This window comes from Tyto alba, unplaced genomic scaffold, assembly GCF_018691265.1.
Source record: "Tyto alba isolate M040663 unplaced genomic scaffold, T.alba_DEE_v4.0 Super-Scaffold_18, whole genome shotgun sequence".
In the NCBI taxonomy this organism is placed as follows: Eukaryota; Metazoa; Chordata; class Aves; order Strigiformes; family Tytonidae; genus Tyto; species Tyto alba.
The window spans coordinates 6,465,333-6,488,405 of record NW_024881280.1 but is presented as its reverse complement, the minus strand read 5'-3'; the positions used below and the strand labels follow the sequence as shown (position 1 = coordinate 6,488,405).

Below are 23,073 nucleotides of genomic sequence, written 5' to 3'. Positions count from 1 at the left end.
CCACCAGCTCGACGTGGGGCTGTTGGGATAGGGCAGGGAAGGATCTGAGTGCCGGGGGGGCCCGGTTGCTCCCGGAGGTTGGGGTTCTCCCTGGTGTGGTCCCTGCTTGCTGCCTGCCTCGCCTCTCCAGCCCCAGGCACCCACCGGCAGCTCCGTTGCCCTCCCCAGATCAGAGCAGCAGCGCCCTGTGCTCACGCTGGAGACCACGCAGGACCTCTAATACCTGCTTAGGAGTTGGAGCATCCCTTCCAGGAAACCCTGTCACCTCCTCAAGGGGCTGAGCGGAGGGAGGGTGATGGACTTCTTCCCTCCTTTGAACAAAAAAGGATGGGAAGAGAGAAGGGCAGCGGAGGGGTAGGGAGGCGCTGGGAGCAGGCGCAGGTCTTTGCCAGGAGATGGTGTTGAGAGGGGAGAGGCAGAGCCAGGAGTGGTACGAGGGGGGAGAGTTTGGGGGCTGTTGGATTGCGTGGGTCCTCGTGGGGGCTAAGAGCAGATGCTCGTAGGGCAAGGCCAGCCCTCTGCGATGGGGGGGATGCTCTCGTGGAAGGCAACCTGAGCTCCGCAGGTGGTGGGGGATGCAGTGTAGGATTTCCTTCAGTCGTCGTGGTGCCGTGCCCGGGGAGCAGACAGCCTCCCCAGAGACTTGGCAAAGCCTCTACATGTAACTTCCAGCTCTGCTCTCGGTGGAGCTCTGGTTTCTCCTTTCCAGGTGACTCTGTGAGCTGAAGCTCATCAGTTAGCTCTCAGCCACCCATTCGCTTGCTTGCTGGCTCTTGTAAACGTGTGCTGACTTTGAGACGCTGAGCTGGGCCTGCAGGCTGAGGCTTAGGCTCCTTGACCCTCGGGCCCATAAACCATCCTTTTTGGAAAAGGCCAGGACTGGCAAGAGGTGAATGGCTTCTGCTGGAGACTTTTGGAGGTAGGGACTCTGGTGCAGGACTGACTTGGGGACACAGACAAGGTGTGGAAATAGGGGAAACCTGTCCTGCTGGTTCTTGAGCTGGCACCAGGCTGGGAGGGAATAAGTGGCTCTGTCTTTGCGATCCCGAGTTCAGGAGCTTTTTCCAGGCCGGCTCTCCAGTGTTACAGAAGTAATACCTGGTATTTCTGTTGCGACTTGCAGGCCGGGCAGCAGCTGCAGTCTCTCTTTGGGAGCTGGGAGGCTTTCTTCTCCCCATCAGGACGTCAGGTGGAGGAGGGTGAAGCTCCGCCAAGGCAAGCGATGAGGCCGTGCTGGCCAGGCCAGTTCCCCGGGGGGATGGAGTCCTCCAGGCTGCACTGGATGCGTGTGTTAGACCTGGCGCTGTTCTCCTCCTGCCCGCGGTTTAGGGGTTGATGTCTGGGGGGTGTTAACTTTATAGTTAACCATGAGCTCTGCACACAGGGGAAACTCTTCCTAAGTTTCTCTTCCTGACTGAGAGGACCTCTTCCCAGACCCAGCTGGTAGGAGTTAATGGGCCTCCTGCCTCAGCCCTGTCTGCGGGGAGGGTTGTGCTGTCTGGGTGAGGCTGCCAATTCCAGTTTCTACCTGCAGCTGATGCTAGTGCCCTGGGAGCGGCCTGCCCGAGCTTTGCCCATCTCCGGGCTGCCAGCCTTTCCCAGCAGTCCAGGGCCTGGGGCAATGAGCTGAGCATCCCTCATCTCGGAGGAGCCCTGCCCAGTCGGCAGGGCTTGGTGGGAGCCAGGGTCAGGTCTCTGGGGGGTTGGGGGGGATGATGCCCAAGATGGGGGCTCCCAGCCGGAGAGACGTGAAAATCCCACCCAGCACCAGCAGGGAATGGCTGGGCGTTTGCCCCTTCCCCAGCTTCGGCTCACCCCACCTCCCTTCCCCTGCTCACCAGCCGCAGCTCGGCTCTGTGGGGCAGGAGCAGCCTCGGCTCCGAAACAGGCTGTGGCTTTGCAGAAAGTCACCTGGCCCCGCTGGCTGGCTGTCCCAGGAAGTCAAGGCAGCTAACGAAGAGGCTCGTTGCGGAGGGTTTTCCCCTCATTTTGGCGCAGCTCGGCTCCCACAGGAAACGTGGGTGCCAGCACAGCCCATCTCTCCCTTACCGTTGGCAGCCCAGGTGCAGATCCAAAGCTAGAGAACGTGGAGGTGGGGGGGGGGGGGGGACGGGACACAATGCTCTCCTGCCTGCTCCCCCCTGGCTGGGGGGATCCCACCTCCTCTCTGGGGCAGGGCTCACCGGTGGGATGAAGATGGAGAGGCAGGGGGCAGAAGTAGCGAAGGCAGCTCAGAACCTCCTCCTGAGCTCCTGGCCTCTGGGCACGGGTTATAGCCAGCCCGGAGAGGGAGCGGGGGGCCGTGCGGCTGGCCACGTGCCGGCCCCTCCGTGTGAAAGTTCCCTCTCAATCAGATTATCTGTATCTCGTCCTGCCTTGCCGCCTCAGGCCCCGGCCGGGAGCCGTTCAGATCCAGTGCTAAGCCTCTTACCGCCCAAGCCCGAGGTCACCACGCAAGGGGACGTGGTGTGGGGCACTCTGGCAGCTGCCGCCGCTGAAATGTGGCGGAGGGGGAGATGTTTTCTGCAGGGATCTTGTGCCTGGTGAAGGCTGGCAGATGGCAGGATTAAGAGGTGGCGGGGGTTCCCGTCCCGTGCGAGCTTCTGGGCTGTGCAGTCGGTGGCACCCCTCTTCTCCCCATTACAGCTCCCAGCTGGGCTAGGGGTTGGCCTTAGGGTCCTCTCCTGGGGTCAGGAGATGCTCTGGCAAAGGATGGTGGTGAGGACCCCCCCCAACCTGGGCTGGAGCAACGGTGTCACCTTCCCACAAGCTTTGCTGTCATTTGAACGGTGGAGGAAGCAGCTGTGGTGGGGGTGGATGTCCGAGAGTTCCCAAAAAAGGTATTGCCCCTCTGCACTGGGTCACCAAGAGCTTTGTTCCCCGGGCCCTGGCTGGTGTCAGGTTGGGGCTCCCAGGGCTCGGTGCCCACCCGCAGGGACCGGAGGCTTGGGAACAGGCGAGCTGCCCTGCCCTGCCCTGCCCAAACAATGCTCCTCCGTGTGAGGTTTGGCGAGTGCCTTCACGATTTATTTGAAATTCAAATCCATGCCCGAAACCCAGCAGTCAAGGCAAAGTCTGCCAGGAGCCAGGCTGATGCTGGGGGGGAGAGGGAGGGGTGGTGTAGGGGATGAAGCGGGGTTCCCTCTCCGTGCCAGCCTGGCCCCCAGTCCCTGAGCTGTGCACCCTTTGGAGAGGTGCAGGGTGTCCTTAGGCTCTTGCAGCTCACTGGGTCGGGCTGGAGGTGACTGTGGACTGGGCTGGGTTAGCATCCCAGAAGCTGGAGCGCGGTGCTTGATTTTTCGCTAACCGTCTTCGAAGGGAGACGCCGGCTCTGTGGTCACGTTGCCCACGTTGGCCTCTGCAGCTGACGGCAGGGGCGGTGGCGTGGGTGCCGTCAGGGACCCTGGGGTCTGTAAACACTGAGGCCATGGGGAGAGCCTGCGGGGTGGAGGGATGGCATGGGGGCAGCACAGCCGTGGAGGGGGAGAACAGTGGCCGGGCAACCAGGTGTGTTTGTGGGGAGGGCTTGCTGACCACTCTCTTTGTGTCCCTAGACTCCACCTGCCCCACAAAGGTGTCTTCCCTTGTCTTCAGGGCAGCCAGCCCGGCCGATGGGGATCCAGGAGGATAAAGCACCGGCCGGCGGTGTATAAGTACGTGGTATTTTTATTGGCTTGCACAGGCCGTGCGGTCCCAGCAGCTGCCGCAGCGTTTCTGCTCGAGAGCTCTCCTCCCTCCCACCCACGTCTCACCCCACGTCACCCTCTTGTGTCTGCACTAACCAAGGTCGCTGAAAGCCAGGCTGCCTGCCTGCTGCCTGTGTCACTAACCTTGATCTAGAGTGCAGGTCACTGTTGGACTTTCATCAGCTAACGTGGCAACCCTCGTTTTGCTGGTGTTTGGGGTGAAGGTTTGTTGAGATCCTCTATGTCCTAGCCATCGTGGGCATCAGGGCCGTAGCACCTAGTCGCTGTGCATGCTGAGCGCTTTGAAGACCTAAAATGACAATGCTGAGAGGGTGGTTTATCCAAATGGCCGAAGCAGCCTGAAGTTCAGTAGGGCTGGGGCTGCCAGACATGGTGGGAAACCAGGGCCTAGGAGATTGCTGGGATGTAGTTGCTGTGTGGGAGCCCATACCTAGGCTAGCTGTGGGGGCTCACGAGTGCTCCCAAGGCAATGTGGAGACAGGGACAAGTCCCTGGCCCTGTTCCCAGGTTCCCTACCCCACAATCTTTTTGGAGCAGCACGTCAGCCTGGCCAGGATTTGGCTGTGCTGTGCAAGTGTCGTGCAGAAGCGGTGCGGTGGAAGATCCCCACTGAGGACTGCTGCTTCCTGGCTTCTGCTGAGCAGCTCCTCTGGGTATCACCCCATCTGCACAGCATCCCGGGCCTTTCAGAGTTTCCTGCTCAGCCATCAGCTTGCCCGACCTTGTAGACACAAAAAAAATCTTGTGTCCCAGGGCCGCTCAGCAGTCCCGTGGTTGGAGGTGTCAGGGGCGAGAGGCGGTGGGGCAGGTTAGTGCTCTGCAGAGGGGAGGTGGTTGGGTTTTGGGAAGGTGGTTGGGTTTTGGAGAGGCCCATAGTGCCATGGGTTGAACACCAGAGGGCACGGTTGCTCTTCAGCGCTCTGCTGTGCAGCTCCGGCCCTTTCCCTGGGCCTTGCTTCGGCTGGGTGTTGCGGCACATCCCCTCTGCAGGGTCCCTGGCCTTGTCTCCTCACCTCTGGTTTTGCTTTCCTCTCTTCTGCGAGGGAGGGCTTTGCAAAGCCTCGGCGTGGAGCTTTTTTTTTGCTGCCGTGAGTGAAGTGGCCGGTGAGCTTGCTGGCTGATGCTGAGGGGCAACCTTGTTGGCCAGCTCGCCACTGCGCAGGCTTGCGTGTCCTGGTAGCGCTCGGAGCTGCACGACGGCACCCACCAGCCTCTGCACATGGAGCCTGGGTTGCTCCCCCCAGCTCCGGGGGTCCTTGGAGCACCCGGTGTCACCCTTTGGGAGTGGGAGATGAGAAATTTGGGGGACAGAGTGAGGCAGCCCTGCGCTACCAGTCTAGGGTGAAGTGTTAGCCCGTGCCGGGAAGGGGGAGAGTGGTCTACTCTGCACTGGCAGCAGCACCTCTTACCCTGGGAATCTCCTCTCCGAAGGATGGTGGGGAAAAAAGAGCCTGTCGGTGAGGCTGCAGAAACTGGAAGGCATGGGGATGTTAGGATAAGAGAAGAAAAGGAAGCACATAAGAGCAGATATGCAGAGGGTGTTTAGAAGAAAAAGGGTGGAGGAGAGAAAAAAAAAAAAAATCCTTCTCCTGCCCTCCCATTTGTAGCAGAGGGACAAGCTGACATTTAGCAAAACCAAGAAGTGATAGGTGTAACATTGCTAAAAGGAGTTACTTTAATTTTGACATGAGGTGGGGGAGAAGACAGTGGCTCGCTGCCACGAGTTGAAAAAGTGAAACCAAGGATTAGACTTGATATCAGTAACCGGGTCACAGTTAAACCAACAAAGGCCTTTCGGGTGGCAAATCAGCATGTGCTTTGCTTAGTCACGGGGTCACGCTGAAGGTTTGGGATACAGAAATAGGAGGTGTCTTTTCTGTCTTAGCCTCAGGCTTTGGGGTGGGGGGTGTGAGATTGTTGGGGACTGGGTTTCTCTGAGATGCTGAGCAGTCCCCCCACTTTGCAGACACCTGCAGGGGCTGCCACTTGTGGTCTGGTTTCATGTGCGTGGGACCGGGGTTGCTTGGAAGGCCTTGCTCAGGGCTGCGTGGGGCTGGGGAGCCTCTCGGCTCGGGGCGGTGGTTTCTGCTTGAACAGAGTGGGCTGAAGCTTGTGACAGCAGCACGGGGAGCCAAAGGTCCCCCTCGCCTCCCGCTTGCCTACGTGCGTGTCTGCAGGGTGAGGGCTTAGTAAATCGTGGGGGGGAAGGAGGAGAATGGCAGCAAGAAGGTTTGCCAGGCTGGCTTGAGGAGGAGGCCCTTGGGCTTCCTGCTCTTGCTGCCTCCAGGGAAAGGGACTTGGAGAGCCAGTGACCTGGTCTCTCAGTGGTCTCCTTGACTTGGAAGGGTTTGGGGGCCAGTTAGAATCCACCCTGGGCATCCCTCCAGGCTGTTTCTGTTAGCAAGTCAGGATCGTGCCAGCCCAGGAGGGAGGTGGGACTGTGGTGGGGGTGAGGAGCAGCAGGTGATGTCAACGGGGATCTCTGCTGTGGACAGACCGTGGGGGACAGGGAGAGCAGGGTGGGCATGGGGCAGCTGGAGAGAAGCTCCCTTGGCTGGGGAGGAACCACACAGATCTCTCACCAGGCTTCTTTTCTCTGAGTGGGTGGCTAGTAACAGCATGATCTTAATTTCCTCTTTGATAAAACGTCCTGCCAGTCCCACTAAATGGGTCATAACAGCGATGGGCTGGGGACTGTTCCTAGGGGCCCTTCCACAGCCCTTCCTCCTCCTCTGGTCGCAGCCAGCACCATGGCCACCCCGGGGCTGTGAGGATGCCAGGACCCGCTCGGCTGCTAGTGGCAGCTGGTCCTTTCCTGGCACTGGGAAGGCAAATCTGAAGGACGCGTACCCTGTGTGGGGAAAAGGGCAGAGCCCTCCATCCTTCAGCAGCTGCCGGGTTTGAGGGCAGAGAGGGCTGAGCAGGAGCGAACATCTCCAGCTCCCTTTCCTCTCTGGCACTCCGAGGAAAGAGCCAAACACTGCAGCTTTGGCAGTGGAGAGGTTTGCTCATGTGTCCTCGCCCACTGCTGGCTCTCACCGCTTTGTAAAGGCCACTTGCTACTTCTGTCGTGACAGAGATGGTGACGGCGGTGGTAGCTCAGCCTTCGGGCCTGGCTCTCCTCTGGTTAATAGTTTCCTGTGATCTGCTTTCAAGATATACCCATCGGGGAAGGCAGCTGGCTGCCTTCGCCACGCTGGCACCAACCTCCCCTGACGTTTTGTTATGATTGTTTTACTGTAGTCTCTCTCCAGGCCCCAAGAAGCACTGGGCACGGTCCAAATGCACGCTCCTACGCGCAGAGGAGAAGAGCTCCCTCTCTAATTTTAGCCACAACATGTAAGCAAGGGGAAGGGGCAGGCAGGGTGTGAAAGGACGAGGTCGCAGCTGCGGCCACCCGCGCTGACTCACTCCGGCCACGTGCATGGCTATCGGCTCCCATCGCCGGGTAACTGACCGAAACAACGATAGCTGGTGACTCACGCCTTGCCGGGCATCGTGGAGCGAGCTGGCCTCCGGCGTGACTCCCCCTCCCCTCTCTCCAAAGGCCAAAGCGGAGATGGGTTTTGTGGCCCCAAAAGGGAGCTGGGTTGTGTTTGGGCGGGAGCAGGTCCCTAGGGGTGGCTGGGGGACCCGGATAGCAGTGAAGCGTGATGGGGGAGTCCCCAGCCTGGCTGGGGGAGGTCCCGTGGGTGGTTTGCAGCAACGAGGGGAGGTAAAAAGCTCCTGAGACGTCTGTGGAGCCCGCCTGGATCAGGCACTGTCTGTAACTCAGGAGCAAGTTACCTCCTGTGCATGAACACAGGCTCTCCGTGGCAGGCGCTTCGGCTCTCATCGGCCACGCAAACCCCTTTATCGAGGTCCCAAGAAGGCGGGAGAGAATCGCCCCCTCGGCAGGTTCCTCCCCTTATCTCCTCCTCTTGCTGCTCCGAGGGAAGCAGTGGCATCCCCCCACCCGCAACTGCAGCGGGGTGCTCGGAGGGCAGCGGGGCGCTGGCGGGAAGGAGGGGGGACCCCCTCTCTTTCTGAGCCCCCCTCTGGGACATGTGCCTCCGGCCGGGGACGAGCCGGCCTCGGGGCTGCTCGGAGAGGAAGTGCAGTCGGTTATTTTAACGAGCTCTGTCAGGGTTTGCAGCGCTGGGAGGAGGCGGAGGGAGAAGCTGAGCGCTTGCTCTCCAAACTAGGACTTGGTTGGGGAGGGCTGGCCCGTCGCTGCTGCGCGGCCACTGCCAACCCGCTCGGCACCTGCAGGGATCCCCACGCTGCTCCGGATCAGGTCACGGGGGCTTTTCCCCACGCTCTCCCCTTCTCTCTTCCTCCTCTTCCTCCTCATCCCCCCCCCCCCCCCCATGTTGTTTTGCTGGTTTTGTTTGTGATGGGTGGGGGATGGGAGGGGGCCGGGAGAGCCAGCCCTTAGTTCATGGGTTTGGTCTGAGCAGGTACCAGCTCCCATCCCGCTGGGGAAAGGCGGGGGGGAAGCAGACCCCAGAGTTGTCCCCAAGACCCTCAACCTTGCTCCTGCTGAGCTGTATTTGCTCTGGAGGCTGGAGCAAGCCCGGAGGGCTGCGAGCAGTCCCCGAGGCGGAGGCGAGGGCTCTGTGAAACGCAGCTGTGGTGGCACCAGGCTGCTGTTACCCCTTTGGGAAGGAGGGCAGGGGTTTTCCTTGCCAGAGGCGCGTTTCCAGTCGCTCAGTCTCTTAACGGCGCTGGCTGTATCCTGCCAGCGGGGATGGCAGCGGGAAATCTGCAGGTGGCAGAGGACAGCGGCGTGGGGAGCCAGCCTGTGCCGTGCCGGCACCCCCAGACCCTGGCCGCTTTGCCCTGGGATAGTTTAGGGAAGCAGGACAGATTTGTGGGCTCCTGGTATCCCTACTGGTGTTGGTTGGCAGTGGGTATCCCTGCTTCTGCTGGGAGCAGTGGGGTGCCCTTCCCGATCCCTGCCGTGGGCTGGAGGAAGGCATTCAGCTCCCATCTTTTCGTTATCAGTGCCTGTAGCTGAGCTCCTGGGGCTCTCTCTGCTTTGCTTGGGGAGGTGCAAAAACTTCCCAGCCCTGGGAATCGCTGCCTGCGCTCTGTATCTGCCACACTGCAGCTTTATCTTGATGCCGGGTTCATCACCTCCTCCCTGGGGCTGCTGCCCTGGGCAGACGCTGTGTGTTGCCCTGCCCAGGCTGGAACCATACCCAGATATCACCCCCATGTCCAGGGGGAAATTTCTGAGGCTGCTCAGGGAGTTTGGATCAGACAGCTGGGCTGTGGGACCAACCTCCCTTTAAACAACACGTCCCTCCTCCACGGGAGGCATGGAGCTGTGTGTACTGAAGGAGGGGACCGGCCCTGGGGAGGACGGTGGGAAATCTGCTAAAGAAACCACAGGTTGGGCACCCAAACTGCCAGAGTGCCCTGCCGAGACGGCCCCTCACTGCTTTGCTTCATGCACGTCGCTCTGCAAAGGGAAGAAACTCTCCGAGTCCTTCCCAGCCTGCTGATGGGACCAAAATAGAAAGTGCATGGCCAGCCTCTCCCCCGACCCCTGCTCTGCCTCAGCCCCGGCACGCCAGCAGTGGTTGCTCACCCTTTGTGTTTTATCCCAGATTAATTTGCTGCCTGAGGCCATCAGTGTTGCTGTTTGGCTTCCCAGCCAAACACAGCAACAGATTGTTTAAATCAGGGCTGTCAGGTTTCTTGATAACTGGGAGGCAGATTATTTACTGTAGTGGCAAATAAACTTCATAATGTTATGATGGTGGAAAGTTGTCAAGGGATATGAGCGCCCAGACTCAGCCCAGGAGCCTCCAAGGAAACAGCTTTGGTTTAAATTAAGACAAAACACTGTCTTCCATGGATTTTGGGAAGGAAGGCACATTGTTGTAATGGGAACGTTACTCTGAGCCTTAGGGCTGGCAAACTCCTGACTTTATGAAGTGTAAGTGGAGGGTCTGAGCTGCTCTGGCAGATGTGCCTTAAAGCACATTTCAGGTTTGCCTTGAGAAGATGGGGAAGGGGAGGTGGCATCGTGCAGAGCTTGGGGCAAGGCAGAAGGGACCTGCCACCAGAAGGATATGGGGGTTATGCTGGGAACTGTGACAAAGTCCTGCGCCCTTCTGCTCTCAGCCCCTGTTCTCCCAGCAAACCAAACCTGAGAGCAATTTGTTGTGAAGGGCCAGGCAGGAGGGTGGGATGGCTGATCCCTTTTGCCTTGCCTTGGTCAAGGGGACAGCGCTCAGGTCACTGCACAGCCCTGGGCAGTTCCTTCCACCCGACTTTGCCCCTTGGAAAAGCTTCCCATAAAAAGCTGCAAAGCTGTGGGGTTCTGTTTCTTTGCCTTGCCTACAACCCCCTGCAAGGAGCTGCTGGTGCCTGTCCCTGCATCCGTCCCCCTGCCTTGCTCGTTCAAAGGAGGTGGCTTAGAGGCTGCATCTCCTCCGCAGGGCGTCCCCAGCTCCTGACAGAGTGTGAATAACGAGAAAACGGTGTGGGGTTAAAGTTAGTGGCTGTGTCTCATCCCTGGTGTGGACTGCGTGGTGATCCGCCCCGGGCACCCGCAGTCAGAAGCGATGCTGAACCGGTGATGCTGAGCTGTCGCTGCCAGCCTGGGGTGTGCCCCGAAATTCCTGTCCCCTGAAATAAAGCCCGGGGGCGGGTTTTGCTCCTGGCAATCTTGTGCAGGGATCCCACTGCCCTTTCGTGCCTGGGGCATGTCAGGGTATTTGCACCAGGTCCACGGGCTGGCGGCCATGGAGCAGAGGGGTGGGTGTGCGTGGGAGCAGGAGGCTGCGAGTCGCGCGCTTGCTTGGCCACGTGCAAGCCGGGTACAAAGAGGCCAAACTGATGTTGCCGCTCATCCCTTGTGAAGCAGTGCAGGCCTGAGCCCTCCAGGTTGGTCAACCAAAGCGCCCAGTAGCACTGGTGGGCTTTCTGAGCAAGTTAGCAAAGCCCTTAGGTGTTGCCAGGGGTGCCTTGCTCTCGCTGTCCGTGCCCCGCAGCCCTGGCAGGAGCCTCTACACAGCTCCCTGCAGAGACCTCTGGGCTGTGAGAAGATCCTCTGCAGCTACACACATGTGACCACCAGCCAGTTTCTAAGCCTTTGCCTTGCTTTCTCACTGGGAGGGAGGTCTGAAGTCCTTTGGATCAACCCCAGGGCTCACTGAGAGATAGGTGGAGACCCGTTCCCCTCCGAGGGCCGTGCAAGGGCCAGAAACTGCCTTCCACAGCCTGGAGGGACAACCTTAAGATTGCAGCAGTAACCTCCTCCTCCGCAGCATGAGGGTGACAGTACAACCGAGGATGTCCTTGGCCATGGTTTGCCCTGGGAATGCTGTGCTCCGGGAGCAAGGCGCTATGGCCCATGGAAGCGGCGGCACTTGTTGCAGTAGCTCAAATGAATGAATCCTAAAATAGAAAGTAAGCACAGCTTGTAGCTCACCCCTCACGGTGCTTTGGAAGGCTTGTGATTTGGGCAGAGCTTCCCTACCCCTGTGCAGGGGGAAGGCCCATCTCCTCGCTCGTGCCGGACCTAGCACAGGGGAGTTCCTGACTCTGTTTTATTTGCGTGAAGAAGGAGAGATTGCTACAGCTAGCGTGGAAGTTTTGGGTAGAAACAAACTGCGCGGTTTGAGAACTCGCTGATGGCTGCTCGCTTCACTGCAACCAAAGCCCTGAGGGCTGCGCCACGTCTTGACCCCAGTGTGCTTCCTTCGCATCTGGCGTGGGGGCACCTTCCTCGGCGGACCTCGTGTGCGCAGGCTGCTCTTCGTGGCGCATCAGAGAGGGGCTGGTTGGGGAGCCTGGGGGAGAGGAGGGGTCGGTGACTGATGCCTGGGAGCAGGACAGGATCTCAGCAGGGGTGGTGTGGGGACGGCAGCGTACGTGGGGAAGGTGGAGTATCAGAGCACTGAAAGGAGTGGGGGTTGCTCGAGGTTGTGGTGGAAACAGAGGCTGAAGGCGAGCGAGCGGCGGCATGTCAGCGGGGTGGGGATGAGCAGCAGCTCCGGGGATGGGCTCCCAGGCTCTTGTCCCTCGGTCCCTCCAATATCCTGGCAGGGAGGAGACGGAGAGGCAGAAGCCCAGGAGATCTTGGTGTCACGCAGGGGTGGCTATTAATAACACTTACACTTTCCCCGTGGTTGTGCTGTGCAAGTCAAGCGTCCTTGCCAGGGAAAGACAGCTTGTAAACTGAAACAGGCTCCTGCGTGCCCGCTGCCAGCTCCAGTGCTGCAGCAGCTCCCCAGCACCCACAGCGAGCTGGGACGCAGGGGTGTAGCCGGCTGCCATCCGGACCGGGTGCTCGTCACGGAGCGGGACAAAACTCTCAGCCTCGTTTCCCTTGCTGTAGCCCTGTGGTTGGAAAAAATGCTTTCCAGTCGACTAACTGGAGGTTTGCTGAAAGGTCAGGAGGAACTGATGGTGTTTTTCAAGTCCAGACTTCTCTAGGGCTCGAGGCTTGTGCATTGTGCTGCCAGTGGTGTCCTGCAGTAGGGTCCTCTTGCCATCCTTGGTGCCAGGGGAGGGGTGCCAGATTTGGCACTGTATGAAGGTAACCTGGGATCTCTCTTGCTTCTGGGTGCTGGCAGGGATAGACCTGGCTGCTGGAGGGACAGAAGGAATAATAATGTAGAGGAAGGGCCGAGCAGGTGTATGGCACAGCATCCCCCTGCGTGTTTAAGAGCACAGAGGGCCTGTTCAGTACGGTACATGAGTTTGCTTGAGGCTAGTGAAGCAAAGCAGAATAACAGAGGTGAATATCAAGAAGCTTCTCCTGTCATGGGCAGAGCTTTTGCCTTGAGGGACGCTACGTGTTTAGTCCTAGGAGTTTTGGAGCTACCACCACTGCAGGAGGGCTGGCTGCTGGCTGTCCAGAGAGCAGAGATCTCCTTATTTGCTGATCCATGAACTCTTTGGCCACCGAAGTTACAAGATGCAAGTTTTTCCTCTTCGACCCCTGCTTGACTTTCCAAGGGCATTTAGCTCCTGCCACCCAGGTATACTTCTGTCCTCAGAGTAAGAGGTTGCAGCTTGCTCTGAGTGCCCAGGGAGCTTCTTGCAGCAGCCCTCTCCTCCCCCAGCTCCTGAGGACAGCACTGCTGCCTGCCTGCGCTCCGGGACACGTTCCTGCTTCAGCAGCACCTCTGCCCAGCGATGCCAGGCAGGGAGCACAGGAGGCCGAGGAGCTTCGTGGGATCTGGTTAGAAGAGAAAACACATCCCAAGAGCTCTGATTGGAGATTGTGAGCGGACCAGAGCTGCTGTCTCCTTCCTCATTCACAGCAGGAGATTGAAATGATAGTGCTTAGCTGCTGTAAGTCGAGTTGATATCCTAGTGGGTGCAGCAGTACTTCCTTCCCCACCCTGCAAATGCCAGGCCGCCTCCAACCAGCCTCCCTACCCGAGCCGAGCGATGCAATCTGCAAAGCAGCCGCGGGTGCCGGCTTTTCTCCATCTTGTCCCAGTGACAAACAGCAGAGATCCCCTGAGATGTTAGTGCTGGTGTTAGGCCAGGGGCTTCCAGGGGCTTGGCTCCTTCCTCTCTGCCTGGTGTGCGGTTCCCCGGCTGCTCTGCCCGCAGCTCTGCTGATGCACATCAACCCTGGGTACCCCCCGGCAGCCTCTCTGTCTGCTCCGGCGGTCTGTCCATCTGCTCCTGCCAGCAGCAGCTCTCCACGTCTGTGATACACCATTTGGAGCTCAGATTGGAAGTAAGTCGCGAGAGGTGGGGGGTATCTTCACCCATCGGATCTGAGCTGCCACGTGCTGCTGTTTCAGGCTCTCGGAGGGTTGCCTGATAATAACCTTCACCACTGGTGGCCAGAGTGTGAGTCCATGTGCCACTTTGCAGGCAGCCCTGAAGATAAAAAGGACCTTAATCAGCTAATACCCAAACATAAATGTCAAGCCAAGGTTGTTCTAGCAGATTTCCTCATGAGACTGTGGTGCAAAAAGGAAGGAAGCTGTGTTGAGAGATCTTCCTGTCCATAGCAGCAGCTCGGCAAGTGCTACAGCAGCTTCATGCCAGTGAAATATCTGGGTCAGGAGGGAGCATCCGTTCGGCTCATTCAGGCTGTAGCTGGACAGTACATCTTCCCCAGCAGCTGAAGTCAGCCAAAAAGGGTCTGCTGCAGTCTGCTACACCCAGGCAGTGTTCTCTCCTGGGTTTTTTAACACGTTTTCTTTGTTCAGACAATTTTTAACACCTGTTGGTGATGATGCAATGTACAGCACGTCACCCTGCAGGCGCTGGGCAGAAGGGACAGGAGCAGAGCACTGCCGTATGGGGGACAGGCTGGAAGCAGGGTGAGCAGCAAAATGTGCTTTTGTTCTCTGCAAAACTGCACGGGCCTCGGCGGTGTGAGAGTTAACCTGCTGGTGACCAAATACCTGCACTGCTCCATGTGGTAGGACTTGAGAAATCCCTCTGAGGAGGTGGCACTTTGTGTTTGCTTTCAGTTCAACCAGGCTTTATCTGCCCTGGAAGGGCGTTACTGTTCTTCCTTCCCTCCGTGCTATGGTACTGGGTACAGGCATGGCAATGAGACTGTAGGATCTAAAGAGCTGGCTTCTTTGCCTACCAGGCTGGAGGAGACCAAACCAAGCCTGGCCTTCTCCAAAAGTACAAACTCAGCTTTGTGCTCATCTAAAAGAAATAGAGGTACAGCCCAACAGGTTGCCTGTGCTACAAGCACGGAGCTCCGGTTTGTGGTCCAGAAAATAACACGTACGTTCCATCTTCTGTGTATTTCCCAAACAAAAAAGGAAACTTCTGACAAATTTGCCTGTCTGTGTGGACCTTGGAGCAGCGGATGTTTGGACCAAGGTGTTCTCCTGAAGGCCCTCTGATATTGCTGACCTGCAAGCGAGTGTGTAAAAGAGCATGAGAAGGGAGGAAGGTAGAAAGAAGTGGAGCAGATGCCAGTGTTGGTGCAGTGGTGAGCAGCACGCCCATACCCTCGTGATGGGCAGAGGAGCTGCCTTGCACAGCATGGAAGTTGTTGAGAGTGACGGTGGTGGCTTGTGTGTGCCTACAGGCTGCCACAATCCAGAGTCCCCTGCCTTGGGAGCAAAGGAAGAGCCAGAAGTTTGCTTCCACCAATCTGTGGATCTTGGTGGTTTTTTGTGGGTTTTGTTTTTGGTTTTGTTTTTTTTTTTTGAGTTGCCCTCAAATAAATCCTCTCTATTTAGTGGCTGAAGAGAGGCGGTGGCTGGAGGGTGGCAAGCGAAGCGCTAGCTCTGGAGGAGGGGAGCACTGGAGCCAGCCAGGTTGAGCCCCTTCCGCTCCAGCCTTTTTGTGCTGAGCTGCCAGTGCTGAAACTGCTGCGGCACCTTCCACCTGTGGGCCAGGGCTTTCCACAGACCGTGACGGCGTCCGAGCAGCCTCTCAAGCTTCAAGGGCCGGGCAGGGAAAGCTCGAGAGCCCCGGTAAAGCTCTTTCCACCAGGAGAGGGAAGTTCTGTGCAGGACGGATGGGGTGATTTTCCTAGCTCTCCTCCATGCTGCTCGAGCTCTCCCAGCCAGCTTCTACCAAATCTGCCTGTCCTGCTTTTACTTGCCCTGTTGTTTTTTTTTTCTTTAGGATTCACAAGGTCTTAGTATCAATTTGCTGCAAATTTAGCGAGGCTGGTGCTTAGCCAGAGCTGTTCCCATGGGGAAACCAAGTGGACCAGCAGCACCAGGAGAGTGGTGGGGGTAGTCGCCAGGGCTACCTCGGGGTGCAGGGGCTCTGCTGACCCCACAGCGGTGAGCAGGGGACGCGGAGGGTCCCGGCCAGGCAGTGAGGTCTGAGCCTGCCCTGCGGTCTGAGCTGTGAAACTCAAGGAACGGGGGAGCTGTGGGGAGCGGGAGCCCCAGCAAGCGGGTGCCAGCCCTGCCACACGCCCCGGGTGGCATCCCCGTGTCCCCCGCTCCTGCCCTCTGTCCCCTTCCGTCTCCCCACCCCACTCCCCTGACCCCCGCAGCCCAGCCCAGGGATGCCTATTTAATTCCCGGTCTCTGTGTTAACAGCCACCGTCCGGGTGCGATGGAAACCTTTTTCAGGCGGCACTTTGGGAGGAAGGGGCCGCGGCGGGCCAGCGCGGTGGCCGTGCCCACGGGCAAGGCCAGGCGTCGCTCCCAGGCTGGGCTGCCCTCCGCCTCGCTGGCCCAGCGCCGCCGTGGCTCGGGTGCCCCTCTGCCAGCCCTCTCCTGCCTGGGGCTGCCCCGGCACCCCGGCCCCCGCCGCCGCTCCAGCACCACGCCGCCCTGCCTCAGCCCCAGGTTCGCCGTGCAGACGAAGCGCGGGGGCCGGGTGCGTGCCATCGACGCCCACTTGGTGGGTCCCTCCATCCTCCTGGCCAGCCTCATCCCCACCGGAAAAGTGGGGGACGGGGCGCCCCGCCCCGACAGCTCCGGATCCGAGTCTCCGGAGGATGCCGGGGTCAGCGCGTCGGCGGGAGGCCGGCGCGAGCGGTGGGCTGAGGAGAGGTGGCTGGCCATGCTGCCCCGGCTGCGGCCGCTCCAGGCCGGGCTGCTGTCGCGGGGTCCCCGCTGCCTGCGGCGAGCTTCTTCCCACCGCCTGCCCACCGAGCTCATGTCCAACCGGGCTGCCTACGGCTTGCCGGGCCGCTACCGCCGCCTCAGCCAGCGCCGGCGCTCCAGCGATGCCCACTGGCCCGGGCTGCTCCCCTCCGGCAACCCGCAGCTGCTGGCCCAGTTCTGCGGGGGGGTGGCTGGAGCCGGGTGCCCCCCTGTCACCCTCCCCGAGTGTTTGGGACCGGAGCCCGCTCGCCACGCTGCCCCGGACGGCTGGAGCCCCCGGCTGCTGTATGTATGGCGGCGGCGTGCGAGCGGGTGATGCCTCGGGGAGGGGAGGCTGGGTGCCAGACCCCGGCTCGCTGGGGAAGGAGGGAAAGGGCTCGTTGCTGCTGGCCCTGGCTGCCGTCCGTGTCTTGCAGTGCTGCTCGTGTCCCTTGAGCAATCTCCCACTCGGGCCAGCCCCCCATGGCTTGCCAGCCTGGGGCCGGAGGGAGGTGGGCAGGCCTGGTTGTGGGCTGAAAATTCACACTTTCTCCAGCTGGTTGGCTCTGCTACTCCTTTCTTTCACTCTCGCGCATCTGGGAGAAGCTCGCTAGCCCCAAACAAACAGCTGATGCTCTTTTTTTTTTTTTTTTTTTTTTTTTTTTTTTTCCCTCGCTGGTTGTGCTGGTCCCCGAAATTGCCCCATGCTGAGGTGCCTTGGTACGGGAGTGCTGCGGGGAGCCTCTGCGGGGCCAAGGTTGTCCCTGCAAAGGTGGCCTTGCTCCCTCGGGTCGGTGGAGCATCCCAGGGTGTTTTGCAATGGACCTGTCATCCCCGAGGGCTTTGACCCAGCAGGCTCAGGCTCTGCCTTTTGCTGGGTGTAAGGTGTCTTCAGCTGAGCTGCCAGCAACGTGGCCAGCACCTCTTTGTCCCACGGGACTGCCTTGCAGGAGCGGGTACTCCTCCGCCAATGGTGCTGGAGATTCGCCTCATTTCCAGCCGCTTGGTCCTGAGGATGCTTTTCTGCTCCAGCCTTACCATCCACCGTAGAAGCAGCTTGTGCTTTGCATGTATTCCTCCTCCCCTGATCTAATAGCCAGCCCCTCCTGTGTCTTCCAGGAAAGCTATTGCCAAGTCCAGCCTCCAGCACATGGTAGCCCAGCCAAACCCTGCGCTAGCCGTGAGGAACGACTCGGAGAGGCAGATACGCAGCACTGTGGACTGGAGCGTAAGTTGTAGCACGTTTTGCTGGGCGTTGCATGGAATGGGCTCCTGGCCATGAAGCAGCAGGCTCTTCCCCGGGTGAGTTTGGCCTTGACACATTTATGGCCTCTGCCGTTGCTACCAGCTGGTGCCAGTGTCTGTGCTGCACAGAAAGGCTGTGCAGGCGTGGGTGGTTCCTGGGAGGATGGTGTAGATGCATCATGGCCAGCTCTTCTCCTGGCAGCCAAGGTCTTTTGAGGAGCTGGGGCTGGGGCCAAGCAACAGGAACAGGTTTTAAGCTGCACCCCAAGGCCATAGAACAGAAGCTGTTTCAGCAGAGTCCCCTGCACTGAATTTTCCTCCTCTCAAGGGGGGATGCAAGTAGCTCCCCTGTGCAAGACCCCGAAGTTGGTTTCCCAGGGCCCTCTCATTTCCAACAAGTGGGCCATGGCGGCAGCTTCACGAGGTTTCCTCTGTGCCAGTGTCAACCCTGGTTGTTCTGTGCATCTTGTCTCCCGGCCTACACCTAGCTCCTCTCCATTTTACAGGGGCTCGGTGCTGTCTGGGGGTGCTCTCAGAGAAACGTGTTTTGTGCCTTTCAGGAGACTGCAGTCTATGGGGAGCACATCTGGTTTGAGACCAATGTCTCTGGGGACTTCTGCTACGTTGGGGAGCAGAACTGTATGGCAAAGCTGCTGGTGAGTCCCCTGGGGTCACCCACCTCCCCGGCAAGGGCCGCAGGTGCAGGCTGTGCTGCCGCTCAGCAGGGAGATTGTGAAGGCCATGCTGCTGCTGTTGGGGGACGTGTGGGGGTCTGGGGGGTTGCCAAGGTGGGGATCGTGTCCCTCCTACCTCCGCATCCCCAATTTCTGCCAGCACCAGTGCTCAGTTTGCAATGGGAACCTGATGCAGGGCTGCTGCTTGCCTGGAGATGATAGGATGATACTTCAGGGAGAGGCTGAGAGGCTGTTGGGATCCCAAACCCTTAGAAGGACAATCTGGATCCGAGAATAGATGAACAGAGGAGAAAAGTGAGAGCTGGAGACCCAGGTCTGCTGCCTCCTGACCCTGCAGGCAGCACTGATCTTCTGGGGTTGCTCCCAGCTTGCAGGCTCAGTCCTGCTTGCAGTACAGGACACGGAGCACTGATGCCATCCTGTGCCTGCCCATGGGGCTTTTTATGGGAGCCCCACAGGAGCTTCCCCCACCAGCTCCTGTGGTGCTTTCAGGCAGTGTCAGGAGAGACCAAGGACTGTGGGACAGGACAGCAGGAGAGCACCTCCCTGCTCTGTCCTGAACTTGAGAGCATCTGCTCTAGGCACACACACAGTTGCAAGGGGTCTAGGTTGTGTCTAACTTTCCCACAGGACTCGTTCTGCATCCTGAAATACATGGAGGAAGTATGATGGGAGGCTGAGCTTGCCGGTCTCTGAACACTGCTATTCACATGCATGTTTTTTCCTCCCTGTTTCTCATCCTCCAGCAAAAACCTCTCTCCAGGCGTAAATGTGCAGCCTGCAAGATTGTAGTGCATACACCCTGCATCGAACAGCTGGAGAAAGTGAGTAGAGCCTGTTATGCCCTTCCTGTGGCTCACAAAGCTGTGACAGCCTTTTCGTGGGCAGCCCTTCCTTTTGGGTAGTGAAACACAAGGACACCGGGAAACTGCAATGTGTCGTTGCAAGGAGGGGTCTTCTGAGGAGACAATACCAAAAGGAGCATCGAGTGACATGATTGGGACCCCAGGCCCCCTTTTGTGCAGTAACAGAGATATGTGAGGGGTTTCGCGGCTGGCACCGAACATCTCCAGAGGCTCTGGGCCTGCCGTAGTAGAGTAAACTCTGGTGGGTTTCCTTTGGTTTTACTGATTCCCCTCACGTGTCTTCAATCTACAGATAAATTTCCGCTGCAAACCTTCCTTCAGGGAGTCAGGATCTCGGAACGTACGGGAGGTGAGAGACATGCCTTGGACACTGCCCACATCCGCCCCGCTCTTTCCAGTTGGGTGGCGAAGATGTCAGATGCTGCCAGCACGTTGCCCGTCACAGTGCAGGCATCGATCCGCCTCCCGGCTCCGAGGCGGGTGGCACAGCAAAAGGGATGTTTCTTTGCAAGGCGGCAGCGCGGGCTGGGTGTGAGGAGTGAGGAGCTCGCAGGCAGCAAATGCGAAGCATCTGCTGGTTTGCATGTCCTAAAGCTCCTGCATCTGCATGGGGGTAGCCTGCAAACAATGTTTTCTGGGAGAGTTTTTTTCCCCCCTGCGCTGGTCCCCAAGCACCTAGGGGAGGCTGTGGCAAACACCAGGTCCCCAAGTCTCCCACAATTTGGAAGGAAGCAGAATGAGCTTCACTACTGGCTTTTATCACCCAGCCCTGACCTGGGTGCCACAGGTATTCCAGGTAGCAGTGGAAGATGCCCTCAGTGGTGCTGTTGGACCCCTTTAACCCGTGTTTTAATGTACTGGGTGTAAGAGGTGGCCTGGGACCTGTCTGCTGAGCTGCGCTGGTCATCCCTCATGCTTCACCCTCCAGCCTGCAGAGCCACTGTAGCCTCTGCAGTGCTCTGGAGTGGGTGTGGGTGGCTCAGTTTTGGGCCATTTTGGTAACGCAGCTGCTGCCCCCACACCGTGTTTGTGCTGGCACAGCAGAGGCAGAAGCAGAAAGGTTCTCAAACACAGGCTGCCTGCTCCAGAAATGCCAGTGTGACCTGGGAAGGTGAAGCTTTCAGAGTCACTTTAAACCTTCCTTTCTTCTTTTGCTTCTCCTGCCATGCATCTTTCCCATATCACTCTTAGTCCAGCTCCCATATTTGTCCTTCATTTACTTTTTGGGCTCTGCTGACAACTCTCTGCTTCCGCTCACTCCTCTGTCTCTATTTTTCTCCTCTCCAACCTCTGCAAATTTTCTCTCCCTCACCTTTCCTGGTTTTCCTTCTTTTTCTTGCAAACCCAGCTTCTCCATCCTGTCTTGCTAATACTCCTCAGCTTTTCCAAGGGTTCCTCCCTCCTGTTTCCTAGAAAGGTGCACTTCTGGCCTTTGTGCTGCCAGGGGATCCCTTTCAGGGTCAGCCCTTTCTCTAGATGTGCTTGCTGGGACCCAGAGCTGACCTCAGGGCATAGCTTCCCCTTCTGCTCCCACTGGATTAATGTCTGCTAAAGCCAAGAGGACTCTTTGTCCTTTCCCGTGTGCTTCCATCTTCTTGCCGTGGGCATCACCTGTCTCCCAGAGGACTTTCACACTTTCCACCAGCACATTTTTCACCTGGTGCTGGGGGCATCTGGGCAGAGACATTAAGGGACGGCGATGTGACTTATGGCCGAAGCGGTGCTCGGTGCTACTGCTTGCCTGCCCTCCACTGGGTTTGCTCTGCGTGAGTCTCAGTCTTCAGTTTCCCTCCCCTCCTTCCGTTTTCTTATGGGTTTAATTCCCTCTTCTTTGAGGAACATAATTTCACCTTTTGCTCCCTGAGTATTTGGCTTTGCCTTCTCCCAGAGGGTTGGGGCTGGTGCATGTGAGCAGTGGGCTTGCTGCAAGAGCAGAGGTCCTGGCTGGCCTGGGTCTATTATTCCTCCTGCCTGTTCCTGTGTTCCTTCACACACTGGGCCTTTCATTCCTTTTTTCCCTTTTTTTTTTTTTTTTCCTTTTCCCTTTAGCCCATTGTTGTCCGGCATCACTGGGTGCACCGGAGGCGGCAGGAAGGGAAATGCCGGCAGTGTGGCAAGGTGAGAGGGCATCTTGTGGTTGTTTTTTTTTTTTTCTCAGCCTGAAGGAACGCTCAGGTCAAACCAGAGCCCAGAACAGGGCTGGGGACCAGGGGCATCCCACCATTCTTGTCTGGCAGCAGCAACAGCCTACAGCAAAACCAAGCCTTGTGCCCTGTTTTGCACTGTAAAGCACTACATAAGTGCTTCCCACATAGAGTTGTTCTGCCCCTGGGCCAAATCAATCCTGGAGGGGACTGTCTTCCTGACATGCTTTCCTTGAGCAACAGGGACACCCCTGCAGAGCGTGGTGGCCTCCCTGGTGCCATAGTGGTGGTTGGGGCTATCTGACAGGGATCTGGGGGGCTCCAGCTGCAGGCACGCTCTCTTCATTAACATCTCTTTCAGTGGTAGGAAAGTCCTGTTGCGTGGTAGAAAGCTGTGAGGGAATTTCCTAAGCCTCTTATCCTTCCCTCCACAGGGTTTCCAGCAGAAGTTTGCCTTCCACAGTAAAGAGATTGTAGCCATCAGCTGTTCCTGGTGCAAGCAAGCGGTGAGCAAAGCCCCCGTGGAACATCTTACCGGCCTGTTCTGCGCCTAATAACCTCCACTTTCTGCTGGGATTCCCCGAGCTGCTTCTTTGCAGCCTGCCCTGAACAGCTCCTCTTACTGGGAGAGGCTGTATTGTGGTAGCTGTGAGCTCCTGCAAGAAACTTTCTCTTCATTGCCTTCCCATTACAAAATTCCTGTGTAGTTTCCTCCAGCACTCCCTGCACTGGCACGGGGGAGCTGGGAGGAGTGGAAGGTGGCTGTCCCCAGCAAACTGAGCAGCTGAGTTTTCTCTCTGTGTTCTCCTTCCCCAGTATCACAGCAAAGTGTCATGTTTCATGCTGCAACACATTGAAGAGCCCTGCTCGCTGGGGGCTCACGCTGCTGTCGTCGTTCCTCCCACCTGGATTCTGCGGGTCCGGCGGCCCCAGGTAGGTCACCTCAGCTCTTGTGGCTCTTTCACGACTCCTGCTCGCCCAGCAGCTCCTCGCGGAGTTTTTGGGTTTGTTTCTTTTCTCTCTAGAATCCATTGAAGTCTAGTAAGAAGAAGAAGAGGACATCATTCAAGCGGAAATCCAGCAAGAAGGGGGCCGAGGTAAGACATGAGGCGACAGGGAATGACCTTCTCTTGGGAGGGCTGAGGGAGGGGGCAGTGAGGAGCAGGACTGGGAAACAAGGGGGCTTTGCTGGATCTGTGCTGAGGTTAAGGAGGGTGAGGTGGAGGGAGGGTGCCTGCTGGCAGGGCAGATCCCAGCTATAGGGCTTACAGGGCGGCTGGGATGTTCTCTTCCTCCCACTCCTGACCTGCGTGATGTTTGGGCTCAGCTGGAAGTGGGAGTTGGCATTTCCCCCAGTTTGTTGAAGGACCCGCGGTGTCTCTTGCAGGAAGGGAGGTGGAAACCCTTTGTCATCAAGCCCATGCCAGCTCCTCTCATGAAGCCCTTGCTGGTGTTTGTGAACCCCAAGAGCGGTGGGAATCAGGTATGGCCTTGTCCTTACACCTTCCTGAGAAGGCAGCTCTGCAGGGGCATTGCCGTTTGGCTGCTGAGGTCTCATCATAGTTTTGGTGATGTCTCAGCTGCAGAAGAAGCAAGGCAATCTGCACAGTGCCAGTTTGCTGCCTGGCAATTCCCTCCTAGGCCAGGTTTTGCCTGAGTCCCCCCAGAACGATGTTGTCTTGGCCTGTCCCCAGCACCAGATGTCTTCTTTTGCCATCCACTGGGAACTCCCTATTACCTGAAGTCTTTCTTCTCCCCATAGGGAGCCAAGATCATCCAATCTTTCATGTGGTATCTCAACCCACGTCAAGTTTTTGACCTCAGCCAGGGTGGACCCAAGGAGGCGTGAGTACTGATGGAGGCAGCACTCTTCTTTCCTCCATCCCTGCCCTGGAGATTCCTCCCCAGAGCTCTTCCCATGGCTGGCAGAG

At 58.3% G+C, this 23,073-nt stretch overlaps 1 protein-coding gene across 3 annotated transcripts in view; it reads left to right on the top strand.

The window, feature by feature from the left end:
- The window catches only part of DGKZ (diacylglycerol kinase zeta), a 47,259-nt gene that overhangs the window by 4,366 nt on the left and 19,820 nt on the right, over positions 1-23,073 (top strand). Inside the window, exons 1-11 of one of the 3 annotated variants that reach the window (XM_042790814.1) lie at positions 15,481-16,498; positions 17,312-17,420; positions 17,998-18,093; positions 18,879-18,956; positions 19,291-19,347; positions 21,048-21,116; positions 21,577-21,648; positions 21,959-22,075; positions 22,168-22,239; positions 22,530-22,625; positions 22,905-22,987. In XM_042790814.1, the coding sequence (XP_042646748.1) occupies positions 15,717-16,498; positions 17,312-17,420; positions 17,998-18,093; positions 18,879-18,956; positions 19,291-19,347; positions 21,048-21,116; positions 21,577-21,648; positions 21,959-22,075; positions 22,168-22,239; positions 22,530-22,625; positions 22,905-22,987 (1,631 nt within the window). In that variant the 5' untranslated portion in view covers positions 15,481-15,716. Of the gene's footprint in view, positions 1-15,480; positions 16,499-17,311; positions 17,421-17,997; positions 18,094-18,878; positions 18,957-19,290; positions 19,348-21,047; positions 21,117-21,576; positions 21,649-21,958; positions 22,076-22,167; positions 22,240-22,529; positions 22,626-22,904; positions 22,988-23,073 lie in introns of those variants that run through there. The other 2 variants (XM_042790815.1, XM_042790816.1) reach the window with 2 other exon arrangements.